Genomic DNA, 26,793 nt, shown 5'->3' on the forward strand with positions numbered 1-26,793 from the left:
ACTAGATTTCCTTAAAATTTTTCATTTATTCATTTTTCCAATTAAGAGATACCTGCTCTCCCTAGTCCCTGACTAGATTTCCTTAAAATGTATATCCAAATTATAAGAGATCCCTGATCTCCCAAGAAATGAAGAAATGAATTCTTACCCTTTTTGATGAATTGAGCCCCTGACTCAATGTTTGCCTAGCTGGTCCGTCTCCCCTCCGGTTAGCCCCGTCACTGTCCCACTCTCCAGGGGACCTGGCCTCCCTTACCAAACAAGGCTTTAAGAGCCCTGCGGTGGAGGTCTTTTCAAGAGTTTTTTAACTCTGCCTTGCAAGGTCTTCAGGTCCTCTGGTGTGGAGAGAGAGACAGATATTCGAGCCCCATGTTGGGCGCCAAAGTTTGTTAAAATAATTCTGCGTTCATTTAGAACTGGAGGAAGGAGATCGGACTCAGCTGATAGTTCAAACAAGGGTTTTAATCTTGTACAAGAGGAGCATTCACAGAGCAACACGCAGGTCAGTTGCAAAGTGAAGACTCGCTGTCTAAAGAGGGAATCAGGGTATTTATCTCCCTCTCTCACTCTGGGTGTGTCATCACTATAATAGATGCTTATTCAAGCCCATTTACAGAGAGGAGAATGTTTATCTTTAGCGTCTGTCGATTCCTTACTTAGGTCATAAACAAGTTTCAAGGCAAGGCCATAGAAGAGATCACAAGTCACAGTTCACAGTCTCTCTAAAAAGGGCTGTGTAACATCAATTCACACTCTTCTACATATAGCACAAAATTCTCATCACAACTCTGTGCTGCGACTCTGCTGCTGGGTGTTGGGCAAGTAATTGAGCAGTGTCGAGCCACCGGTAGCACTGACTACCACTGCATGTTCTGTGCAAGGTTTAAAGTTATTCATTTGGAAAAAAGAAAATGCACTGTTACAAACGTATGTGCTTACAGATGTTAACATCTGTTTGCACTTTATTTTTGTTAAATATGAAGAAAATGTGAGCAGAAGCGCTACAAGGTGTCTGGCAAGAAATAAAGTAAAAATGCATTTCATTTGTTAGTTCTGTGCAAGGTTTCAATAAGTTCTTTAAGTTAGTGTAGGGAAAAATATTTGCACTAACTGTTAAAAGACAGTCATATAAACATGTATACAAACTGCTGTTTGAATTTTTTTACTATTATGTTAATAATAGATGTAAAAGGAAACAAAATTTTCAGAAATATTGCACTTTCTTGTAGTACTTGATGTAATGTTTTGCTGTGTTGGCCCTCCTATTAGATGACAATACCAGCAGTGGCCCAAAGCTAATTTGAGTTTGAGACCCCTGGGTTAAAGGATAACTACCGTTTTTTACAACCTGGACCTTATTTCTAACAAAATATATGATCATTTACTCACCCAGATAACTTTGGTGTCATTTGAAGTCGTTCGGACGAAATTAGATCCGGTGTAGCGCCGATATATCCATATAATGCGAGTAACGGGGCATCGACACACAGCCTCTATATAACACATTATCTGCCACGAAACTAGTTAATTTCACCAACATTTTGTTACGATATGCTAGTGCTATTCCCCTCTGAGTCCGGGCTCGTCTCTTGTCAACATCCGGGGTCTGTAGGCTGATCTACTACCTCTGACCTGGAAGATGTCGTCTCTGAGCTGCGCGCGCACCCGCGACAGCCCGGCTTGTTTACCTGTAGCTGCTACTGCTAGTTTGACCCCGGATGTTGATAACGGACGAGCCCGGACTCAGAGGGGAATAGCACTAGCATATCGTAACAAAATATTAGTGAAATTAACTAGTTTCGTGGCAGATAATGCGTTATATAGAGGCTGTGTGTCGATGTCCCGTTACTCGCATTATATGGATATATCGGCGCTACACCGGATCTAATTTCGTCCGAACGACTTCAAATGACACCAAAGTTATCTGGGTGAGTAAATGATCATATATTTTGCTAGAAAAAAGGTCCAGGTTGTAAAAAACGGTAGTTATCCTTTAAAGTGAATAACAAAAGACATGACAACAGACTGTAATAATACAAACACAGTTTACTGTACCATTAGTGACTACAGTTGTGGTTTCACTGCAGATAGGCCAATCATTATGAAGGGACAGAAATTTCTGTGTATTGTAGGCTAAACCATACAGCTAATAGTAATATATTTTAGGCCACTGTCAGCATGTTGGGGATGATTTATATCAAATATGAGGTTGTATTGTTGTGTTTAAGGACTTCACAGTGCTTTACAAATGGTGAACTTTTTTGTTCCAAAAATACGCCTGTCTCCTCAAGGTTAAAGGGTCACTTCAAATTACTAGAACCATGGTTAGCAACTCTGGTTACCAAAGTTATGCTAACCTGTTCAACAGAATATACTTAAAGCTACTAACAGAAACTTTTATTTTTTTGTTGATTCTGGTGGCCCCTTTGGATAAAAGATTACACTGGTGACACAACACTTTGTTTCAGTGCAGCTTCTTTCCTTAGCCTGTGAAACTTCTCAAGCATTCTGCCAGCACAGTTTAACAGCTGACTCTGTTAACTACTAACTTTGGTCCGAATGCATCCACGGTTACCAACATTTTAACAACAGCAATACAAAGAAAGCAGCAGACCACTAAATAGCTAAAACAGCATTCATTGGGAGCCAACAAGCTGAACTCTTTGAGCTGTGCATGTTCTGCTGTCACGTTAACTAGCTCAGCTTAGCTATGACAGTTTTGTTGCTCTGATTGGTTGTAGGTCTGTCCAATTGCAATTTTAGAGGCATTCTGGTCTGCAAGTATAAATAACGCCCCTTGAAAACTGAAAATGAACTGAGAGGATCTGGACTATTTTGAATTGGTCTGGCGATGTCAGGCTAGTGAGTTTGTATTTCAAGCTCCTAAAGTTCATCAGGACCAAAACAAGAATTGTTTCTTCTCGACTGGCCTCAGCAACAAGCCCCAGGACCCTCATTACAAAGACTATTATCCTGCACCATGGACACACCACGCTACATTAACATACAGTCTCCACGTGAATATGTTTTGGATTATTATCTCTGCACATTTCACATGTTCCTTGTACTTTATTCTGTGAACTTTTGAACATACCTTAATCAACATATTACACATTCTACATATTACCACTTTGTTTTGAACTTTGTACAGTTCTTTTTATTTAAAAAAATAATGTTGGGGTTCTTTTCATATTTTTTTTAACGTAACTTTAGATAGCTAGATAGATAGATAGATACTTTATTGTCATTGCATATTAAAATACAACACAACTTTAAATGGCATCAGTATCCTATAAAAAAATATGTATGTAATGATTATTTTGCAGTTCTTATTTTTTCTCCTGTCAATGTTAATTGTTATGCTCTAAACCAAAGCAAATCCCTTCTGTGTGAAAACCTACTACTGAAAACGTGATTCTGATGATTAGGATTATCACCACAGTCTTAACTGCTGGAAATCAAAACCAGCCTGGACTGGATAACATTCATGTACAGGTGCTGGTCATATAATTAGAATATCATCAAAAAGTTGATTTATGTCAGTAATTCCATTCAAAAAGTGAAACTTGTATATTATATTAATTCATTACACACAGACTGATATATTTCAAATGTTTATTTCTTTTCATTTTGATCATTATTACTGACAACTAATGAAAAACCCAAATTCAGTATCTCAGAAAATTAGAATATTACTTAAGACCAATACAAAAAAAGTTTTTTTAGAAATATTGGCAAACTGAAAAGTATGAACATGGAAAGTATGAGCATGTACAGCACTCAATACTTAGTTGGGGCTCCTTTTGCCTGAATTACTGCAGCAATGCGGCGTGGCATGGAGTCGATCAGTCTGCGGCACTGCTCAGGTGTTATGAGAGCCCAGGTTGCTCTGATAGTGGCCTTCAGCTCTTCTGCATTGTTGGGTCTGGCATATCGGATCTTCCTCTTTACAATACCCCATAGATTTTCTATGGGGTTAAGGTCAGGCGAGTTTGCTGGCCAATTAAGAACAGGGATACCATGGTCCTTAAACCAGGTACTGGTAGCTTTGGCACTGTGTGCAGGTGCCAAGTCCTGTTGGAAAATGAAATCTGCATCTCCATAAAGTTGGTCAGCAGCAGGAAGCATGAAGTGCTCTAAAACTTCCTGGTAGACGGCGTTGACCCTGGACCTCAGAAAACACAGTGGACCAACACCAGCGTGTTGGTCCACTGTGTGCGTGGTGGTTCTTGAAGCACTGACTCCAGCTGCAGTCCACTCTTTGTGAATCTCCCCCACATTTTTGAATGGGTTTTGTTTCACAATCCTCTCCAGGGTGCGGTTATCCCTATTGCTTGTACACTTTTTTCTACCACATCTTTTCCTTCCCTTCGCCTCTCTATTAATGTGCTTGGACACAGAGCTCTGTGAACAGCCAGCCTCTTTAGCAATGGCCTTTTGTGTCTTGCCCTCCTTGTGCAAGGTGTCAATGGTCGTCTTTTGGACAACTGTCAAGTCAGCAGTCTTCCCCATGATTGTGTAGCCTACAGAACTAGACTGAGAGACCATTTAAAGGCCTTTGCAGGTGTTTTGAGTTAATTAGCTGATTAGAGTGTGGCACCAGGTGTCTTCAATATTGGACCTTTTCACAATATTCTAATTTTCTGAGATACTGAATTTGGGGTTTTTATTAGTTGTCAGTTATAATCATCAAAATTAAAAGCAATAAAGACTTGAAATATATCAGTCTGTTTGGAATGAATGTATACATTATACAAGTTTCACTTTTTGAATGGAATTACTGAAATAAATCAACTTTTTCATGATATTCTAATTATATGACCAGCACCTGTATACTTGGATGGAAGTATGAATGGGCGGTTGGGGGAGTAGGTGAGGAACCATTACCTTTTTGAAACGTATTCCTTAGATTTGTTGGTTTGTGCATGAGACAACACACACAACGCTTGTTAGAAAAAATGTTAAATGTTAAAAAATGTGTTTCTTTCGGTATTTTTTATTATTTCACTTTTGTGGTACAATAATTTGGTGATTACTGTTCTCCTAAAAAGAGATTTGTTTCCCACCTGCAGATCTCAACGGGGTAGCCAAGTTGCAATGGATCCATGGTTTCTTTGCCTTCCTGGAAGTGGCTGACATTGAAATAGGACAGCGTATGGTTGACAAATCCATGCATGGAGCCATCAGGGCTGTACATGTACTGGTAGACCATTCGAGGGATGAAGTCTGAAGTAAAGGAGATGACAAATGCCTAGAAATTGTGGTTGGGGAGGTGGTGTGTGTGTGTAGGGGTAGGGGGTGGGGTTCAGAGATTAGGGACAAAAATGGGAGTTAGTCTAATGTGAATAACTTTCATATTGCATGAGTAAACAAGACAGTGTGGAATGTAACAACATACAGCAACAACCAACTGTAACCTCAGTGGTAAAGTGTCAGACATGTTCACTGCAGTTTGGTTACTGCAGCGAACATGTAAAATTATCCAGCCCCATAAAATCCAACATGTTGTTTTCTTTCTGCCAGTCGCAAAGTGGCACCTTCATGTGTGCAGTGAGGAATCCCAAAGCAGTATCAATTCTCTGACTGTATTTCATATCATACAGGAGCTGCGCTGGATAAATAATCATTATCTGTTGCACACCGGTTTGCACATGTTTAGATTTATTTTAACACTATGGAAGAATTATCCTATCTCTATTCAAGAGCATAGATTTTCAGTTTGAGAGCATAATATCATTCCTTTTCAGTGACACAGCTCCTTCTCGTGCTCAGATTTATTCTCCTCATGCTCACATTTTGTGCAAGAAAAAGAGAAATGTGAGCACAAGCATATGATTTTGGAGTTCAAGCACACTTTTTGAAAGAAAGCAGCAGACATCTTAGTGCGAGATTGATTATTCTCCATGAAGAATGGAGGGCAGTAGATATGGCATCCTCTGTGGATCTCTGAGGCATACTGATGAGGGTTCAGGCTGGCCGTGATGTTGTCTTTGATGTGCTGGAAAACCAGTTTTTGGGGAGCCCTATTTTCCAGTGCACACCTCTATTAAACTACGACTACAAACAGTTAATACTGTCATGGACATTTTATAAAGCTTTATAACAACAACATAAATCTACTGTTTCAAAATCAGAGAATACATTAAATTATCAGAGCGAACAAAAAACAACATCACAGAAGCAGGGGGACACGTGCTTCTTAGCAAACGTATGTTTTTAACAGATTTCTTTGAAAAAAAACAGCTGTTTGCAGCTTATGCTCTCTCGCCCTCTGTCCCTTCACTCTCCTGTCGTTTTCCAGTCTGTGGACTGCAGACAATGAGGGAAAAATGGAATTTAGGCAGAAGTTTATTTTACCATGAAAAGGAGTGGGATAACCAAATGGCGTGTTCTGTCTATCTGTCTGTCTATGAACAGATCTGTCTATCGCACAGATGCACATTTCTCCAGGCTGGTCAAGAAGTGAGTCTGCTCAACTGCATTTTTTTAATCACACGTGAAGCTGATCGTTATAATAAACTAATGCATAAATAAGTTAAAAGGACCATCACCTTGTGTGATCTGTAAGGAGGGACTTCTGCCTGTGTGTCTGCTTTGCTCATCTATGTTTTGACTTAACTCACAAATAAGTGGAATAAGTACGTAATTTGACGTCAGAACCATGGACATGGACCATGTAGTTCTCATAGAACTTCATACGGGCCAAATCAGCCAAAAATCCAGTGCTTGTGAGAAGTTTGTGCAGGCCCCTGAATTTCTCAAAACAAGATGTGTCCTCCTTTGCTGCTCTGAATTTGTGTGGGATAATCTTTTTCTTTACCACTTTCACATTGTTAAAACTTTTACTGTAGCCACCCAACAGATAGTAAAGATATGGCGTATTTTCAGGATTTGCATGTTTAAATCTGCAGCTGATTCCTGGAGCAGACAAGTGTTTTTTTGACTCTTCATAGGCGGCATACAGTTTTTCAAATTAGTGAAACCCAGCTACTTCCTTTAGTGAGTCTTTGATGGCTTACTCAAGTTGGTGAGCTGGACAGTGTACTGTATAGACTGTACTTTGGCAGAGTCGTTGGACTTGTGACTAAACAAGATTAGTCAATATTTCCACATAGTACCACTGCTTCATCTGTTGCCATGACGAAAATTATTTCCCAAAACCTTGTCATCCAGTCCGGCCTGTCTGAAGCTGTTCCTCAAACTTCTGTGTATTGATTCACCATATTTGCCTTCTGAAAGCTGAACAATATCCCAAAAATGTCCTTTCGTTTCACTGTCGATGTGTCCAATTATTTTAGCACAAGCATGGTCCGATTTGTGGACATTTCCCACGTTAGTATTATTACGTTTTTATAGGGACATTACAGCAGGGGGCTTTCTGTAAGCATTTTTTTCCTTTGCTACTATATTGGCAGATCTGAAAGACACATTCATCCATTCTTCGAACAGATGTATTCCAGTTGCCCTCTGGCGAGCAGCAGGCTCTTTGCCTTCATTTTATACTGTACATCCTTACTTTTGAGTTTTGGTGAAGAGCTATGTATTCCTTTTTTGTTCACTCACACATTGTTTTCTTGTTCAGTTGAAAGGTTCACTGCTGCAGCTGGCAGTAGTGGTGTCTGTCACTGTCAGCAGGACCTGTAGCCGGTGCAGGGTTGTCATTACTCGTCGTTGTCTTTGTTTGTTTGGTGAATCCAAAATGTCCAAGGCTTGGTTGTTTATGTTTTGATATTCTGACTACTTATCCATAGACCGTTCACAAATGCAGATTAAAATCAGTTTGCTTTCTAACTAAATGATTTACTATCCATTACAATACCATGCAACTCAGTGAAGAGAAGTTCAAGTGGTGACGTCGAGGGAGTGCAGCCCCTCCACGCATGACATGTCTCAACAGGCATACACAGAGTTGAGTTAATTAGTTTGAGACAATTAGAGACAATTGGAATGTAATGGGCGAATAAACACACTTCATGGTCATATTTTAACTATTTTTTTTAATCTCAGGAACCTTAATGTACAGAAAATGTAACAAGTGATACATAAGTGGGCAGTGTTTTAGAGCTTCTCCTAAATGTCTTGAAATAGGCTTTCAGAGGAGCCGAGCTCCCCCATAATTCAAACCATGGGTGCAGGCATGATGGTGGCTGTCTTAAAGCAGGTGAGAACACTCTCCTGTGACAGTGGTATGTCCGTAGTAACATCTACTAGTGGATTGGCACATGCTTTTAGTACACAGCCAGGTATATTGTCTGGACCAGCAGCCTTATTTATATTCACACTCGGCAGGATTTTTCTCACTGTGGTTACTGACAGTGGCCGGTCCTCTGATGGCGCTGGTGGAGAAGACTTTATAGCTGACTCTTTGTTGAGAAGATTGAAAGTGAGCGTAAAATGTATTAAGTTTATCCGGCCACACGGCCACACACCTGATGGTGGCATGTCTGCTTTGGTAGCCTGTGATATTCTGGATGGCCTGCCACGTATCTGTCACTTTGTTGGCCAGTCTCTGCTGATATCTCTGCTTTGCCTCCTTCATGTCAGCTTTCAGTTCATGTGAATATTTATTCATACTTATATATGACAAATACAAAACAGGATTTTGTAGAATGTAGAATTTTTTTATTTATTTAAATATTTAAAAAACATTTTTTTTCCATAATTCTTTGTTTTGGGCAGTGTATCATGCTCTTTGGTTCATGTTAACTGTGTACTTTTTTCCCCCTCTTTTATTTAATTTGTTCATTGACTTTGTTTGTCTGGATATCCTTTTTGCAAATCATTAATTCATTCTTTTTACTGGTATGTCCCTTGTTCTACATACCTTCTTAGGGGGTATGTTTACAGTTTGCACAAGATGTGAATGTAAATGCCCTCAAATCAAGTTCTGCACTATCTACTCCTTGATTACTGCATTGTTTCAAATCCAATATGATGGAGAACAGAGTTGAAAAGAACACCTACAAACTCCACAATACATACAAATTAATACATTCATCTTTTACTTACATTAATGATGACGGCCACTTTTGCTACCCCTCTTAGTATGTTGTACCATATACCTGTAGATACAAAAATATGTATCAGCAGCAACATTTTGACAAGATCTAACTGTATTTCTTTACTATGGGGTACTTTCATGCATTTTATGGCTTAAAGTGTAACTCTCACCAAAATGCAACCTAGGCTTTTTTGTGAATGTGCCTGAGTCAAACCTTCGTGTAAAAGCATAATTACGACGAAAAAGCCACTTTTAAGATTTACCGTAGTTTCGTTTACGGGTCAAAATCATTTTCAATTGCGTGCTACGGGGAACTTTATGGTAGCATTAAAACAGTAAGAAGACTCAACACAACATGAAACTTTGCTCATAGTATCACCGCGGTCTCTACACATGAACACGTGCATTGAGAACATTGTTTGTGTACAGAGTTAACTAAAAAGAAGGTTTTTGAACAACTCACATTAGCAGTAGCAGTAGCCGTCCTGCCAGTCGAGAAGAGTCGATCCCCGAGTGCGACGTAACATGGAGGAGAGTAAAGGTGGAAAGCTCCTAAAGCGTCGCACTCGAGAATCGACTCTTCTTGACTGGCAGGACGGCTACTGCGATTTTGACCCGAAAACTAAAATACGGTACATCTTAAAAGTGGCTTTTTCGTCGTAATTATGCTTTTACACGAAGGTTTGACTCGGGTACATTCACAAAAAAAGCCTAGGTTGCATTTTGCCGAGAGTTACACTTTAAGAACTACAACATGTTGAATATAACCCACCAATGTCTTTGGCTCTTGCTGCCACTGGTCTCCGCAACTCAGTCACAAATTTCTTGGCATCAAGTCGTATTTCGATGATGTTGTTGAGCAGAGCAAAGAGAGGAGCCAGGGGAAAGGATGCCACAAACAATGTAACAAAACCAAACTGGATGACTGGACACACAAGAAGACAAAGGATTATGTTAGAAAGTCATCATTACTAACTGTCAGCCTGATATCTGTGATTGAATCTAGCTTAGACTGATGCAAATATACTTAAGTTACTAAAAGCCTATACAAGTATACGGTAGGTACCGCAGCAGCAGGTTCAGCAAATTCTAAATGATTGGAGCTTCTTGTGAATTCAGCATTAAATCAAAACATTTAGTTGTTTGTTTCCTTGTAAAAAGTGTCAGTTTGTGGCAGCATGGCTGTACCACCCTGTCTGCTTCTGTGTCTAAAGTGCTAAAGTCTTACCTGCCAACATGTAGCAGCTGAACACACTGTCTATGCTGATTTCACCATTTACACTTGTTGATGCTAAACATGTCAAATTTTACAAATACACTAAAGAGTAACCAATATAGGCTACTTCTTTGTCCCCGTGGAGAAAGTCCCCAGACTCCCTTAAAAATTGCTTAATTTTGTAAGTTGCTGAGTTAGGGGAAACTTTATGAACTTTGTTAGTTGCAGTCTTTTGACAAATTCTCAGCATATGATTTCTCCTGTTGATAGTGTCACTGCAAAACAAGATGTACTGTACTCTGCATGATCTGGCCCTAAAGTTCTTTAATTGCATTTCACACTGAATTTACATGATGAGCATGGTGAGCAGGTCCACCTTGTTTCATTACTTTCCAAAGTAAGTAGATATAATGCAGTGTAAATCAATATGATGTGATGAATCGCATTCGGTCTCATCACATGCAAGGTTTTTGGTTCACTTTTAGGTGTTGGCCAGGTAATCTGTCGCAACACAAGATTAAAGTGTTTTTGCCTCTGTCTTTGTCTGAGTCTGAGGACACGACGCAGTGTGTGTGTGTGTGTGTGTGTGTAGGATTATTGTGCGTGGTACTGACTCATTTCCATATATTCAGGTGTCAACCCAGCAAATGGTTCCAGAAAGTGGTCGGTTTCATATCTCCGCAGCTTCTTTTGCCTCTCTTCTTCTTGAAAGGCCCCTTGCTTTGACTGAATGTAGCGAATCAGCTTCTTCAGCTTGCTGACGAATGTACACACACACACCACACAAACACACACACACACAAAATGTGAAAAAGGGAAGCATGCACACAATTTTGCCATTCTTACATGCTAATGATGGACAGGTACATTAAGGTTTGAATTATTAATTCATTCAGTATTGTTCTGTTAGTGTAATTATTATGCATGAAGAGAGGAGTGTCTGCTTTTTTTTCTTTTTGCGCATAGGGGGTCATAATAATCATTGTTTTTATTGTCAGCATGGTAACCTAATCTGACCATATATCAAATGTTTATCCTTTGTTTCTCAAAATAGACATGCTGGTTTATGTTTACCAGTTGATTTACTAGACTCAAGACCATCTTTGAACAGAGAAAGGGCCGAGGATCTCTATGCCATATAAGACCACCTGAAATTGGCTGTACACACTAAGGACAATCATTTTAACAATAACTATAATGATTTGAGAATCCACACTGATGAACAGTAACATTCTGTAAACAGTGGCACAAAGCACACATTGTGTTCTCTAGCTATGATTGCATGTTAGGGAAATCGATATTGATGACTTGTTACTTCTGTACATTGCACAGAAAAACAAAGAAACAAAAAACCCCAGAGGAATATGGTAATTAAATTATAAATATAACATAAATTCTTCCAGATGCCATTGCCATGGTGGTGTCAGCAGCACATGCAGAGCAGTAGCTCCCTCAAACGTCACTACATTCTTGTTTTAGTCTGCAATTTTTTGCCTTTTTTGCCTTTTCTTCTGAAACCCACAGTGCTCATGACAGGCATACACTCTTAAACATCAGGACAGGAAGTGTTTGGTTTGGCATGAGTACAGCAGACAGTGAGACAATCTCTGCCAATGGCATCTCTCGACCAGCAGGCCAGAACAGCAGGTTCATGAAGCTGATTGGAAAACTAGACACTCTTGAACACTCTGCAACTGGATATTGGACTTCCTCACAAGCAGACCCCAGAGAGTTTGGATCGACAGTCACACCTCCTCTATGTTAGTGCTCAACACTTACCCCCCCCCAGGGCTGTGTGCATTGGCCACATTATGAACAATGATGAGAGTTCACATCTGGAGGAAATCACCAATCTTTCTGAGTGGTGCACAGAGAGCAATCTACTGCTCAACTTCAGCAAAACCAAGGAGCTGATTGTTGATTTTAGAAAAAAAAGAGGCAAAGACACACCCCCTGAGTAGGTGAACAGTTATAGGTTTCTTGAAGTTACATCACTGAGAATCTATCTTGGTCATCATACATCACCACCCAACTTTTACAGAGGAGCAACAGAAAACATCCTGACTGGAAACATCACAGACTGGCATGGTTCATCATGGCCCAGGACAGGAAGGCTCCACAGGGGAGGTTTAAAACCGCCCAGAACATCACTGGTACCATCTACAGTATTATTATTATAATAACTATAATACTTTTAGTATTATTAATACTGATATCTTAATTAGTAAAGCTGTTATGTTTCTGTTAGATATTGATCGATTGATCAATTAGTTGATTGATTGATTGATTGATTGATTGATTGGTTGGTTGGTTGCATAAAGGGACTACAACTTGCATTTCATTGTACACCATGTGTTACAAAATGCTAATTAAATGAACCTTGTCACCTTACAGAATCTAACAGTATTATTCATACTGTTGTATGAGTCAACATCAATCATCACCAGTTAAGACCCAGAGACCCTATCCATGCTAAAAACCATTTGGCAATATGCCTGTTTTTTATGTGTATTTTTCAGCCTAATATATGTTATATAAGCGTTTTACAAATTGTGTAACTAACCAAGACTGAGTATTTAGAGTTGGCCATCTATAACGTGTTTCCTAAATTAATTAGCTTATGTAATCAAGGCTACAGTTAGAGACCGATATTATAAGCACTGCTATTTTGTAGAGACATGTTACCAATGAGGCTTATTTATGGCCCTGTACATTTCATTTTGGTTATGGATTTTGTTTGGCTTGCAGTGTTTCTATAATCATCCAATTGCTCTGAAAGTGATCCCAAAGAAATCCTTCACCATCTTGTTTTTATAGTTGTGAATATTTTAAAATGATATATTTAAAGTTAGTAATTGTTTTTGGTGTGGACGGCCATTTACCTCTGGACAAACATTCCATGCTTAGGAGAACTTCCATTCCTTGAAATACAATGCTTATGTATCATGTTTTCAAAAAGATAATGCTCTTCCACAGAGCAGTGACTTGAGATCATTTATTTCGTGTCCAGGCCTTGTGTACTTCATGACAATGCGATTTGTAATGATGATTGATCAATTTTAAGTGACGCATACTTACGGTATTCCAATCTCAAAAAGGTTGTTCTGAATTAGCTGCTTTCCCAACATTGTGATACTCAGCTGGATACACAGCTCCATCAGACAGCCTCCATGAGCACACTGAAAACAGTCCACCACAGCAAGAAGACGTTATAACAAGTAGACCTCAAGATAAATTACAACATATGACAATATTTATGTAAGGGTTTAAAGGACTGTTGATCAGTATGAATTATTATTAACACGACTTAGCTAAGTGCAGAGACTTGACAAGATCTAACTGGATAATCTAAAGGATAACTACCGTTTTTTACAACCTGGACCTTACTTCTAGCATAAAATACGATCATTTACTCACCCAGATAACTTTGGTGTCATTTGGCGTCATTCGGTCAAAATTAGATCCAGTGGAGCGCCGCGTATATCCATATAATGCGAGTGATCCGGGCACCGAAGCACAGCCTCTATTAGCATTACCTGCCAAGAAACTAGTTCATTTCACCAATATTTTGTTATGATCTGCTAGTGCTATTCCCCTCTGAGTCTGGGCTTGTCTGTTATCAACATCCAGGGTCTGTAGGTTGACCTACTACCTCTGACCTGGAAGATGTCATCTCTGAGCTGCGCGCGCACCCGTGACAGCCGGCTTGTTTACCTGTAGCTGCTAGTTTGACCCCGGATGTTGATAACAGACAAGCCCGGACTCAGAGGGGAATAGCACTAGCGTATCATGACAAAATATTGGTGAAATGAACTAGTTTCGTAGCAGATAATGCGTTATATAGAGGCTGTGTTTCAGTGCCCCGTCACTCGCATTATATGGATATACCGGCGCTCCACTGGATCTAATTTCGTCGACTTCAAATGACACCAAAGTTATCTGGGTGAGTAAATGATCATATTTTATGCTAGAAATAAGGTCCGGGTTGTAAAAAAACGGTAGTTATCCTTTAAGCACGTAATGGGTGCTACAACAAACAGAAAAAAGCAAGTCTCAGATCTTTGATCACAGGTGTCAGAAAACAGAAGCTTCCAATCCTCTTCAATTCAATTCAATTCAATTCAATTCAATTCAATTCAATTCAAAAAACTTTATTTGTCCCCGGGGGGCAATTCAAGGTAAGGCACGTGGAGCATTTGTACACAACACAACATTTAACAGATATACAGCACAACATAGAACAGTCAGCTAGTTAAAATAAAAAAAATAAAAAAATATATATATAAAAATGTAAACAGGTAAAAAATATAAAAGGTTATACATAGAATAAGGAATATAAGCAGTATCTACATAAGGTGCAAGTTGGTACTGAGGTAGATTGAATGTCCGTATAAATATGTAAAGATAAAGTGGGGATGTGTGTAGATTATTGTCCATTAGCAGGATGGGGAAGGGGGGATGGGGGGTCCAAGGTCTAGAGCAGGCAGGCAGCGGGGCAGGGATGGTTGGGAGTTGAGGAGTTGGACAGCTCTGGGAGCAAAGGTTGTTCTCCTCCTCTGTGTCCTGCAGCCCGGGCAGCAGAGCCGGCGTCCTGAGGGGAGCCACTCAAACACTGGAAACAGAGCGTGTGAGGGGTCCTGTAGGATCCTGAGCGCTGTCCTCAGTGTTTGCTGCTCACACACGGTTGACAGTGTTCTGACCGGAAGTCCGATGATTTTAGAGCAGACTTTGACAGTGCTCTGCAGGCGGGTCCTGTTATGCAGGCTGGTGGAATGAAACCAGCAGGTTATTGATAATGTGATTACACTCTCAATGAATGAATAATAAAATGTCCGGAGGATGTTTGTGTTGACCCCAAAAGTGTTGAGTTTCCTCAGGAGATACTGCCGCTGCTGGCATCTCCTGAGAATCTCCTCAGTGTTGGAGGCAAATTTCAACATGCAGTCGAAGATTGTGCCCAGGTATTTATACTCGTCCACAATCTCTACAGTCTTCCCATGGACTGTACTGACAGCTGCTGCAGCCAGCTCCCTCTGCTTGCTGGAAAAGGTCACCACCATCTCTTTGGTCTTCTCCACATTTAGCTCCAGGCAGGAGTTATCACACCACTCCACAAACTCATGAAGCGCTGAGCTGTGGTGATGTGAGGGGCCTGAGAGCAGGGACAGGAGAGCTGTGTCATCCGCATACTTGACCAGATGACAGTCTGGATGGGTGGACCTGCAGTCATCAGTGTAGAGGATGAAGAGCAGAGGAGAAAGGACGCAGCCCTGAGGGGAGCCAGTAGAGGTGAAGGAGAGGTCAGAGAAGGTGTTATTGACCAGAACCCTCTGTGACCTGTTGGTCAGGAAGTTTGTAATCCACAGGATCAGCTGGTCGTCCAGATGGAAGCGGGTGAAGAGTTTCTTTGCCAGGAGTGTGGCTGTAGGTTGTTGAATGCAGAGGAGAAGTCTGTAAACAGGAGTCTGGCTGTGGTGTTGGGGTGTTCTAGATGCTTATGTATAGTGTCCATGATGTATATTTTAGCATCATCAACCCCTCAGCCTGCACGATAAGCGAACTGGAGAGGGTCCATCAGTGGGTCAGTGACCTTGATGATGTGGTTCTTGATGACCCCCTCCATAGCCTTTATCACGAGTGAGGTGAGAGCCACAGGCCTCAGGTCGTTCAGAGCCTTGACAGAGCTCTTCTTGGGGAGCTCGCTCCTCTAGCTGGGGGACTATGCCGCTGTCCATAGATCTTTGAAACAGTAGCTGAAACAAGCCCCCCAGCTGCTCTGCACAGCACCGCAGGACCCGGCCACTGATCAAGTCAAGTCAAGTCAAGTCAAGTAATTTTATTTGTCCCAGCTTGGGCAACTTGACTGCAGTAGGTGTAAGAAAATTAAAACATTACTGTACATGAAACCATAACACATACAACAGATCACAGCCATCACATAAAAACAACAGGCAGTTCAAGTGAGTCTCAGCCACAGTGAGGAATCACCAACATCAACATCATCTTCTGTTTCGTACCAAGGTTGCCATACCAGCAAATTATAGAAAAGGAAACAACAGATTCAATAAAAGATCTGTAGAACAGAGTCATCAGAGTCTTGTCCACATGAAATTTGGCCAATTTTCTTAAGCAGAAAAGACGCTGCTGACCTTTCTTACACAGCGCTTCTGTATTGAGGTCAAATTTAAATTTATCATCAAACATGGTGCCGAGATACTTATAGCTGCTGACTACTTCCACTACTTGGCCATTTATGACACAGCCTTGGGGGACAGCTGGAGCATCCTGTCGAAAGTAAACACACATATCTTTGGTCTTAGCAACATTTAGTTGAAGGAAAGCATCTTTACACCAAGAAACAAAATCATTTACAATAGGACCATGGCTGTCCTCTGTGTCTTCAAGAAGACTCACAATCACTGAATCATCTGCAAATTTAATGATATGTCTATTAGCATGGTGGCTGCGACAATCATCAGTGTATAAAATATACAAAAGAGGGGAAAGAACGCAGCCCTGAGGAGAGCCGGTGGATGTAGTCAACTCCCCTGACAGAGTTGCGTTCACCCTCACTTTCTGGGATCTGCCCGTAAGAAAATCGAGCACCCATCCCACAAGGCCCAGATCTACACCAAAATTATCAATCAGTTTCTCTACCAACACGTGTGGCTGGATCGTGTTGAAGGCCGAGGAAAAATCGACAAATAGTAGCCTGGCATGGGTCTTATTGTTTTCTAGATGTTTCAGTACATGGTTCAGCAAGGTGAGTGAAGCATCCTGAACACCCCTCTTGGCCCTATAGGCAAACTGAAGAGGGTCTAAAAGATGCTCTGTCCTAGCTAGGAGCTACTTTTTGATCAGTAGCTCAAAAGATTTCATAATTAAAGAAGTTAAGGCCACGGGCCTGAAGTCATTTAAAACCTTGGGGTGAGTACCTTTGGCCACAGGCACTACTGTGGACTGTTTCCACAACAGTGGCACCTTCTGCTGAATGACAGACTGCTGAAAAATATAATAAAAAATAGGGCCTAATTGTTCTGCGCAAACAGTAAGCAGACGGCTGCAGATTCTGTCTGGGCCTGGACTCTTCCTTGGCTTACAGCTTTTAAAACATTTTACCACACTATCCTCATCAAAGGAGGGGGAAAAAGAAGGTGCGGTCATGAGACTTTTTCTAAGCTCAGCATGTTTATTATGTTGTCTGGGCCAGGTGCTGTGCTCTCCTTGGTCCTCCTGAGGGCTCTCACCACCTCCTCCGTGTTGAAGGAGAGTTCAGCTTCTGCAGGTGTGAGGGAGGAGATAATGTCTTCTATCTGGGTGATGTTGTCCGTCTCGAATCTTGAAAAAAAGGAGTTAAGGTCGTTGGGGAGGGATGCTGGGCTGCTGCCGGCCACCTGGATGGTCCTGTGGGTGGTGGGAGCAGAGTTCACAGTAGCCATGTTTTTGATTTCCTGCCAAGCTGAGCGGAGGCTCCCTTGTGTGAATTTTTCCTCCATTTTGTCCTTGTACTTCAGCTTGGCATTTTTTATGGCACGCTTCACCTCTCTGTTATCCTCCTTTTTTTCAGATTCGGTGCCAGTGAAGAATATTCTTTTCTTTTTGTTGAGGATTTCCTTTAGTTCTTTGGTTATCCAGGGTTTATTGTTTGGGTAGATAGTAACCTTTTTGGTGAGAATGATGTTATCCACACATAAAGAGATGTATGATGACACCGTGTCCACTTGCTCGTTGATGTTGCTGGAGGGGGCGAGAAGGTTATCCCAGTCTGTGGATTCAAAGCATCCCTGCAGAGTTGCAATGCTGTCGTTGGTCCACTGCTTGATGTTTTTGATAACCTTCTCTGTCCTCCTTATGACCGGGGTGTAGGCTGGTGCCAGCAGGATGGTGTTGTGGTCAGCAAATCCAAGAGGGGGAAGAGAAATGGATCTGTATGCATCTTGAATTGATCCATAGCATTTATCCAGAGTCTTCCCCTGACGGGTGGTGCATATTGCTGATATCCTTTTAGTGACTTGTCAGCTTCACAGTGGTTGAAGTCTCCCAGGATGAATTTAGGAGAGTCTGGGGATATGAGTGCAAGTCTGTGTATGGTTTCCTTTTTGTGCTCTATTGCTGTGGATGCATTTGCTCTGGGGTGAATGTAAACCAGGATGAGAAAGAGCTGTGGGAATTCTCTGGGAAGATAGAAGGGAGGGAGACAGCCAGAAGCTCGATGTCGGTGTTGCACAGCTCCTCTCTGACGATGACCGTTGAGCACCAGTGTGTTTACGTAGAGACACACGCCGCCGCCATGTTGCTTACCGATGAGCTCAGCGTCTCGGTCAAGTCTTAAAGGGGACCCGAAGCCATCTATGTGCAGCATGTCATCACTGTCTGTGTTTTTTAACCACGTTTCCGTGAATGCAAGAATTGAGGCAGTCCTGTATTCATGCATGTGGTTAACATTAGCTTGCAGCTCGTCTGTTTTTTTGCGCAAAGAGCGCACGTTAGCCAGGATGACTGAGGGGAGCGCTTGGTGTTTACATTTCTCAGTCCACCCTTTTTCTTTCCCCTCCTGGTTACCTTCTTTTTATTGGAGGTCGAGTCTTCTTTATTTGAAGACTGGTCCCGTCGGATTTCCTCAGGTAATGAGTCCGTAGTAACGGCTTGATGGGGGTGGGGTGCGAGCCGCAGCAGAAAGTCTCTGGTGCAGGTGACTCGCTGCCCGTCGGGAAGATTGAGTTCGTTGTAATATGCCGAGATAAACTCCACAGACAGCCAGAAAAAAGCAGAGAAACCAGAGCCCAGAAAAGTCCCCTGGTCTCCATGCTGAGGTCGATGTAGTTTCCCTGGCCGCGTGAAGTTATCCAGCAGTAGTGGAAGCACCGGACTGGGAGCCGGCCGGCAGTGTAAACAAACAAAGAGAAACAGCTGAGCCGACGAAGACGTCACGCAAGGGAGAAAAGTTTTAAATAAAGTTTAAAAAAAAGCATCCAGACGCCAATGACACGGACGGTTGGTGTCTAGCCCAAAGAGACAACATATACGTCCACGAGACTATGAAAAATGCACGAACAGAACATTAAATAAACGAAATAGTGCAAAAACAACCCCTCCACGAACTAACCAGTTGACCGCACGAGCAGTGACCCGGAAGAATGTCCTGTTCTTGTTCACACATTAGCCCCATTCACACTGTCCATTGAGTGCAGGGATCCTACGCCAATTCTCTGCATCCTCCTCTGTGTGAAAGTCTCAGATGCGGCGAGGGGATGCGCCTCAGGAGGTAGTATCAGAGGCGCAGCATTGGTGAACCGAACCTGTGTGAATGGATAAGCCGGTGGCGCGGAGCGTGTCGATCTGATGTTCACTGTCTCATAACTAAACAGATCCTTCACTCAACAAAATAAAGAGAAAATGACCCGCAAAGCAACGTTACAGGACCAAACAACAGTAACTTTGTAACTGGTAGTGTCTTTGGCAACTTATATGAGGAAAATATACCGCAGTTATACGCGGAGAAGTGTCTGTCCTCCTGTCTGTCTGTCCGACCGACTCTTCATCACATTTCTGCCTGAAAAACAGCGTCTGTCCCCGGCAAAAAACTTTAACTACTAAGTGTTTGTCGCGGTGAAAAAAATCACTACGACGGTGAGCCCTCCACCGAGACTTCAGTGAACTTTCCCCAGAAAACACCCTCCCTCCCCGCGAGTGATAGAGTCAGACAGTGTCCCAATTTTTTTATGAGCATATGAAAAGCACCTTAACTGTAATGCCAGTGTGTGGTTATAAAATATTTTTCTCAAATAATATATAAAAGTGTAAACTTTACCTCTTCCATTCTGTAGGATTCAAACACATACAGGTAGTTGCCTGGTCTGCCTACAAGTCTGGAGGGAAAAATGAATGAAAGGGTTATGAGCAGACAAAGTGTTCTTTATCTTCAAACATTTATCGTTATCGCTATTTATTAAAAATATTTAAGATTGGTTAAATATATCATAATGAAAGAAAACATGACAGGGAAACCAAGTAACTGAAAGCAAAACAAGTTACTAACCTTCCCCTGAAGAAAGCAATGTAGATGATGGGGCTGAAAGCATTGACAAACTTGAGAATAAAAGTCTTGAAGATGAGTCGTTCCTCAAAACTCTTGTCTGTTTTAGGAACCTCTGAAATGAACACAGACAATTACTTTGATTCTTTTGGCATTTGCAATGAAAAACAGGCAAAACTTATAACAAGCAAAGCTAACATATCCAATTCATACGCTGCCGCCTCCCTCACAGAGCAAGTTCATTTTAGGTATTCTATCTGTCATCCAGATTAGATGAGTCTGGCTGTAAACTGGCAACATTTCAAGTTAGGGACAAGGAACATATGAAATGGACAACATACTATACATAACACACCACTGTGTGAGCACAATTAACACCTACAAGTATTCAAGGGGTAAAACAAGACAACACCGCCAACTAGGGTCAGAGTCAGAAAACATTATTTAGGAAAACACAAATAATTCAATGGAGATTTCTCTAACCCATTTTCTCCTACCCAAAGTGTAATTAACTTCAGGGAAAAAAGTCAACTCCATGATTGCATCGACCTTAGAGATAACCAGTTTTTCACATTAAAGTGTGTTTACAGGTCTCGGCTAGTACTACTGCGTTTGTGAAAAAGGTTGAATAAAGCTTTTGGTTGCTCTTGAGGAAGCTGCATGTAATCTGATAAACTGCCTCCAGTGAGGCAATTTACTTCAAAACATACGTCTTTAAGACATACCATTGTTATGACATGCCAAGTGTTCTTTGTAGTTAGCACATAACTTTACATTACACCTGATAAATTGTTACAGTAACCTAGGATTTGTATCTACCAGTCGTGTTGCATTCAGAAACTGTGTTGGGTGCCTATTTGCAGAAAATAGGAATGCACTTTATTGTGCAACAGAGTCTGTAGCTGCTTATGAAAACTGTGTGAAACAACTATATATACAGTATATACCAAATAAAAACCTTGCTTCAGCACAGTGATCAAATTATGGATCATAAAACCATGAACAAAACTTCAAAAGGAACCTTGCTTGGCTTGGACAGCATTCAGTGAATAATACCTTGTTGGACACTTTCAGTTTGTGGATGCTGTTCCCTTTTTGATTTCTGCACAGTGTATAGATTATTTTATTATTCACAAGGCACAGCCATAGCAATATGTACATGCATATCCCAATATTATATCAGGTACATTTGACAAAAACAATACAAAACAAAAGGTGCCTGCACACACAAAAGTAAGAGTGACCCACTGATTACATTTTTTGTGGATTGTTCATTATTATCATAGACATATGACCTACTGACCTTTTTGACTGCCTGAGCCAGTTGTAAACCTAACCTAACATACCTAGCACAGTGAGCCATCGTGCCACAGCTCCATACACCTCGTCCAGTATGAGGATGACCACCAGGTTGATGATGGCTGCAGTAGTTTTGACCGTTAGTTGTACATGATTCCGTGTGATTGGATTGGAGCTCATATGAAGAGCAGCTTTGGTGGAGATCCGGTAGAGGATCACACCAAACACAATGGCAAACGTAACACCAATCTGACAATGTAAAGATTACACAGACTGTGAGGAAAATGTGACAATAACTCAACAACCTTTCAGTAAATCATCAGTGATGTACAGTATGTGCTGAGAATCAGGTTCTTCTTACCATTAACAGCATCATGACAATGTTCGTCATGTAGGCAGGTAGGCGGTCACGACATGAGAGCTTTTCTATCTGAAAATAAAAATATAATGAAAAAAGGTTCATGATTTAAACATACTATAAGGAACTGTAGGTTACATTGTAACCATGGTTCTCTGAGTGAAGAGACTATCTCTCCACCCAGCTACATATATAATGTTCCCACCTGACAGATGACATGGATAATTAATCAAGACACAGCAAGTGTAACGGCATGCACAGGTAAATAAGGCACAGGTGTGCGTGAATGCTCTGATTTTACTTATGGTATGAGTATGCTGTCCTTGTAGATGGGGCTCATGCCCCCTGTGGGTCCATTTCTAGGAGGCTGGTCCTTTTAAAGGTATAGTTGGTAATGTTCGAGAGCTAGCAAGATTTGAAAGTGGCACCTCGTCTAAGCTCCATCCCCTTCTCCCCCTCCCGTCAGTGCTCCATCCAAAGCCCCGCCCCCACAAACTTGAACGCGCATCAGACAGTCCGTCAGCAGGGCAGAGGAGAGCCGTTAGCATTGGGCTAATACAAGCTACAAAAGTAGCTAAGTTGGCTAACGTTACATATTTCATGAAAAAAACAAATCCCCCCGAAGCAAAACAACTGATTAAGACAGCAACCTCTGCATCACTTTTGAAAGTGCTACTTTTGGCTGCATTTTCTCTGCCATTGTTCTCTCTTGCTAACTCTGCTTCTTCTTCTTCTTCTTCTTCTTCTTCTTCTGTTGTTTTATGGCTGTTGACAAACAACTTTTAGGTGTGCATTACTGCCACCTTCTGACCTGGAGTGTGGATCTCCCGCTTACTTACTTACTTACAAGGCATCGATTCTGAGGGGTGAGTCGTCACTCCCCAGGGAGAAACATTTCTGCAAAAACTCTCCCAAACTGACAATTGCCAGATTTCTGCAACCACATCTGAGTGGAGCCTCCATTCTCCTGGGCTCAGACCCCCTCTGGACAGGCAGTCTGCTGCCTGATTCTCTTGTCCAGGCACCTGTACTGCCTTGTGGGATAGAAGGCGTAGAGACGCCCACAGCCACAGCTCATGTGTCAAGCTGCAAAGGTTGAAGGCCTCCCTGCCTGCTGATGTAAGATACCGCAACCACGCTGTTTGTCCTCAGCAGCACATTGCGACCTTGCAGGTGTGGCAGAAACTTCTGAAGGGCGAGTTGGTCATGGTTGAAATCACCCAGAGGTCTGCACCCGAAGCTGCCAAGGCCATGTTACGGGCTGAGGTGATGCAGAGGACGGCTGGGTTCTCTCTGGCATCAGGAGGAAGGTGGTGGCTGCCGGGAACCTCAGTCTCAAGCCATGCCATCTTAATTCTCTACAAGCAGCTCGCAGCCTTAGATCCTTGGGCCGGGCCCTTCTAACCATTCCAAAGTTGAAGCTAAAAACCAAAGGTGATTGTGCCTTCGCCATCAGGGCCCCTCGGCTTTGGAACGCCCTGCCTGAGGAGATAAGGCTTGCAGGATCGGTAACCTCTTTTAAATGACTTCTTAAAACCTATTTATTTTTATAGACATGCCTTTATGTGATGTCCCCTTTTGCTTTTGCTCCTACCTTTTGAGTTTTATATTAATTTGTTTTGTTTATTTTACCTATTTGATTTATTTCCATTTCTTTATTTTTCTTATTTTATTCATTTTTATCATTACTTCTGTTCCTCAGTTATTTGTTTCAAATTGTTTAACTATAAATGCCATTTATTTCGTTTGCCCTCTGCAATTTTGCTTTGTTTTGTCAAAGCACTTTGTTAACTGTGTTTTTAAAAAGTACTATATAAATAAAGTTTATTATATACTATTATTATTATATATGCCACCACGGAGGCCTGCCTGTCTCCGACTGCCCTGCCTTGAGGCCTCCAAATAGAACCTCAGGACTATTAGCCTGAGGGGTCGCTGATCTGCGTCCACCACGGTGGCAGACAAAAGTATCAGACATTTCCCATGCACAACGGCGGGTCTCTGTGTTACTGAGCTCACTGCAGTAACACACTAGCCTCCTGGCCAAACATGGCTGATGGCTCTACAGGTAGCTTCATCAAACGGGTTCGGTCCTCCTGCTGCAGTCTGGATTGGGACAACCACAAATGGTGCCTCACCAACCACAGTGCAGCCATAGCTTTCCCAGTCACCTCTGCCTGCTCCTTTATCAGCCTAGGGAGCACATAAGCAATTTGCTTTAGCTCCAGCATCAGCTGAGGGCTGTAATCTCCCCCTAAATCCGGGGTAAGATGCTTAGCATCTTAGATGCTAAGATGCTACTGATATAATGCGAGGAAAGCCCCTGTGTTGGCTAGTTGCACCTGGACAGCCATGGCTCTGTGCATCCTAGCCAACAAGGCATCCATTATTAGGGATCAATGCCAAGGGCCTTAGAAGCCCTTTCCACCAGAAACACAGCGAGGTGGCCCAATTGTGCAGTGCGCTTATCACCTTCCTCCTCTGGATCTGCCTGTGGCTGACTAAAGAGGAAGCTTTCCTCTTGTGTCTGGAAATAATTATTCAACATCTACTTCCTCTTCCTCCTCCACTCCAATATCTGCGGGCAGGAGGTAAGGCCCTGCAGCCATCCCTGTCCTGCTCAGCCTGGTGGATGGAGGGGTGGGGGCGTGGACAGGGGTATGTCCTGAACTACACTGTGAGCTTACCACCTATAGCTCTGCTCTCTTGGGACACTGAGCTACTGAAGTGGAAATGGCACACCTTTTTTTTTTAAAAAGAGGGCACCTTACCTCCCTGATATGACTTTTCTGGCATGATAAAGCAATGTATGCAGGTGGCAGGGTCCTCACAGGCCATGGGTGTGGTCAAGGCAAGACACACAGTCATCATGCCCATCCACTGCAGGTATGCACACACCACAGACTGCACATGGGGGACCTCTTGCCATTTCCATATTTTTATTTTTTTATTTTTTATAGATATAGGCATCTCTACATTAAAGGGACATTAGATAAGATTAAAAAAATGGTTCTCTTCAGCGATCCTTGCGGCAGTTAAGTGACATGCAGTCAGCATTCTGCTGTTCGCTCAAACAGAGCACAAACAGTGATGGCACCACACGAGATTGATCAGCGTCATGTTGATAGAAGAGATAAGTAAAGTCACACATTTGACAAATGTTATATTTATTAGAAATTGTATTAATAAACAGAAACATCATTATTAGCTTGTTAGCTAGCACAATATAACGTAGGTATAATGTTTTATAACGTAAGGTTGTTTAATTTGAACTAATCCCTTGTTGCAGGATACTGTACATTCATATTAGAGGTCGGCATTGGCTTGCTAACTTAGTAGTTAGTCAGCTTTATCAATGGCTGTTTCGTCTAGCTTTCAGCGTGAACATCAGCAGTGTCCACACAGCTGAATTTGCTGCATTCTATTGCTTATTTTTATTGAACTAGTTAGACGCCATATTATAACCTAATTATAGAGTTGCCACACTTACAATGCTCATTTAGCTGAATAATTGCGCTAATGTTTCAGTGTAATACAATAGACTCATTTTCAACTAACTACTGAATTGGTCTCGAAGTTTGTTGAGACAAAGACAATCCTGAACTGACATCAGTTATGACAGTCACTCAATCAAATGTCAGTCATATAGCCCAAAATTCACAAAGCAAGTCATCTCAGTTGGCTTTACAACCTATGTAGGTAATGACAGAGGTATGTGACAGGTAATGACAGAGGTAATGTATTCATTATTTCTTTAGTAATAGTAATTTACTTTGTTGTAACCTATAAATATACTTGTGGTGTAACATTGAAATGTGTGTTGTTTTATTTTGAAATGCAAGCTTTTATTTTGATAGCATAAGGAAGTGATGTAAAAAACACATGCTAGACCTGAGTTTATGCTAGTTTGGTGTGCATGAAGGGGAGAGCAACCCGTCCGCATCCAGTGTGGCTTTCTCTTCACGTGGCATTGGCAGTGAGTACATTTGTTGTAGTCATAGTATTTATTTTGTAATATAAATATTGAACGAATTTGATTTGTGTATGTATCCTTTGTTGTTTCAGTTTTCACCATTTCTGCATTAAAATCCTGCCAATCACAACTGAAGAGGTGAAATGCTGAAGGGTTTAGCTTGCTGTTAGGAGAACAGTATAGTGAAAATGCCAACCTACTTTACAGAGAACACTGGATCAGAATCAGCTTTTACAGTTGGACAGTTTTAAACAGTAGTAACACTGTACGGCCTTAGCACCCCATGTAAATTGCTGTCAGCTAAAATATGGATAACAAATCAGAAACGCAACAGGAACAGGGAAGCCTGAAAACAAGGTCACGAGTTTCAGGTAGTAAATCTACACGCTCGGGAGCATCAGGTGCTACCATAGCAGCTGCTAAAGCTCGTGCAGAGGCGGAAGCAGCCAAAGCTAGAGCAGCTTTCAGTAAAAAGGAGGTTCAAATAAAGACAGAAAAGGCGCGCCTGGAAGCGGAGCTGGATGCACTGCAGCAAGAGAAAGAAGCTGAAGCAGCTATGGCAAAGGCTGTTGTGATGGAAGCAGCGGCTGCTGCTGAGTCGAGTCACTCAAGTTCTCGTGAGAAAGTGAAAGAATATTTAGAAAAACCTGAAATCTGCAGGTCCCTTAGAGAAGAGCGAGTAGAGGGGCATTGGGACCCCCAACCAACCAGCCAACCCTTGTTGAGTCCATGTAAGGAAGAGCAAAACCAGACTGTTCAAGATCAAATTGTGCAGCAAAACTCCAGCCCACATCAACCTGGTTCGCTTCAGCTGGCCTCCCATCAGCGTTATCAAGAACAGCCACAGACAACTTATGAACAACACTCACAGTATGTTCCTACATCATTTCATGAGCCTCATCCAGCTTTT

At 41.7% G+C, this 26,793-nt stretch overlaps 2 protein-coding genes across 4 annotated transcripts in view; one reads left to right on the top strand and one right to left on the bottom strand.

The window, feature by feature from the left end:
* LOC311264199 (uncharacterized protein) overlaps window positions 1–26,793 on the top strand; it is a 49,508-nt gene that overhangs the window by 12,634 nt on the left and 10,081 nt on the right. The window lies entirely within an intron of this gene.
* ano1b (anoctamin 1, calcium activated chloride channel b) overlaps window positions 1–26,793 on the bottom strand; it is a 113,703-nt gene that overhangs the window by 5,108 nt on the left and 81,802 nt on the right. For 2 of the 3 annotated variants that reach the window (XM_084364868.1, XM_084364870.1), the window contains 9 exons: window positions 21,914–21,982; window positions 21,600–21,801; window positions 20,257–20,368; window positions 20,029–20,086; window positions 13,296–13,396; window positions 10,832–10,974; window positions 9,774–9,926; window positions 9,010–9,062; window positions 5,067–5,251 (listed from right to left, as the gene is read on the bottom strand). In XM_084364868.1, coding sequence (XP_084220994.1) covers window positions 5,067–5,251; window positions 9,010–9,062; window positions 9,774–9,926; window positions 10,832–10,974; window positions 13,296–13,396; window positions 20,029–20,086; window positions 20,257–20,368; window positions 21,600–21,801; window positions 21,914–21,982 — 1,076 coding nt within the window. The remainder of the gene's footprint in view (window positions 1–5,066; window positions 5,252–9,009; window positions 9,063–9,773; window positions 9,927–10,831; window positions 10,975–13,295; window positions 13,397–20,028; window positions 20,087–20,256; window positions 20,369–21,599; window positions 21,802–21,913; window positions 21,983–26,793) is intronic. The other variant, XM_084364869.1, reaches the window with a different exon arrangement.

The sequence above is a fragment of the Pagrus pagrus genome, assembly GCF_965226575.1.
Source record: "Pagrus pagrus genome assembly, chromosome: 10".
Taxonomy (NCBI): domain Eukaryota; kingdom Metazoa; phylum Chordata; class Actinopteri; order Spariformes; family Sparidae; genus Pagrus; species Pagrus pagrus.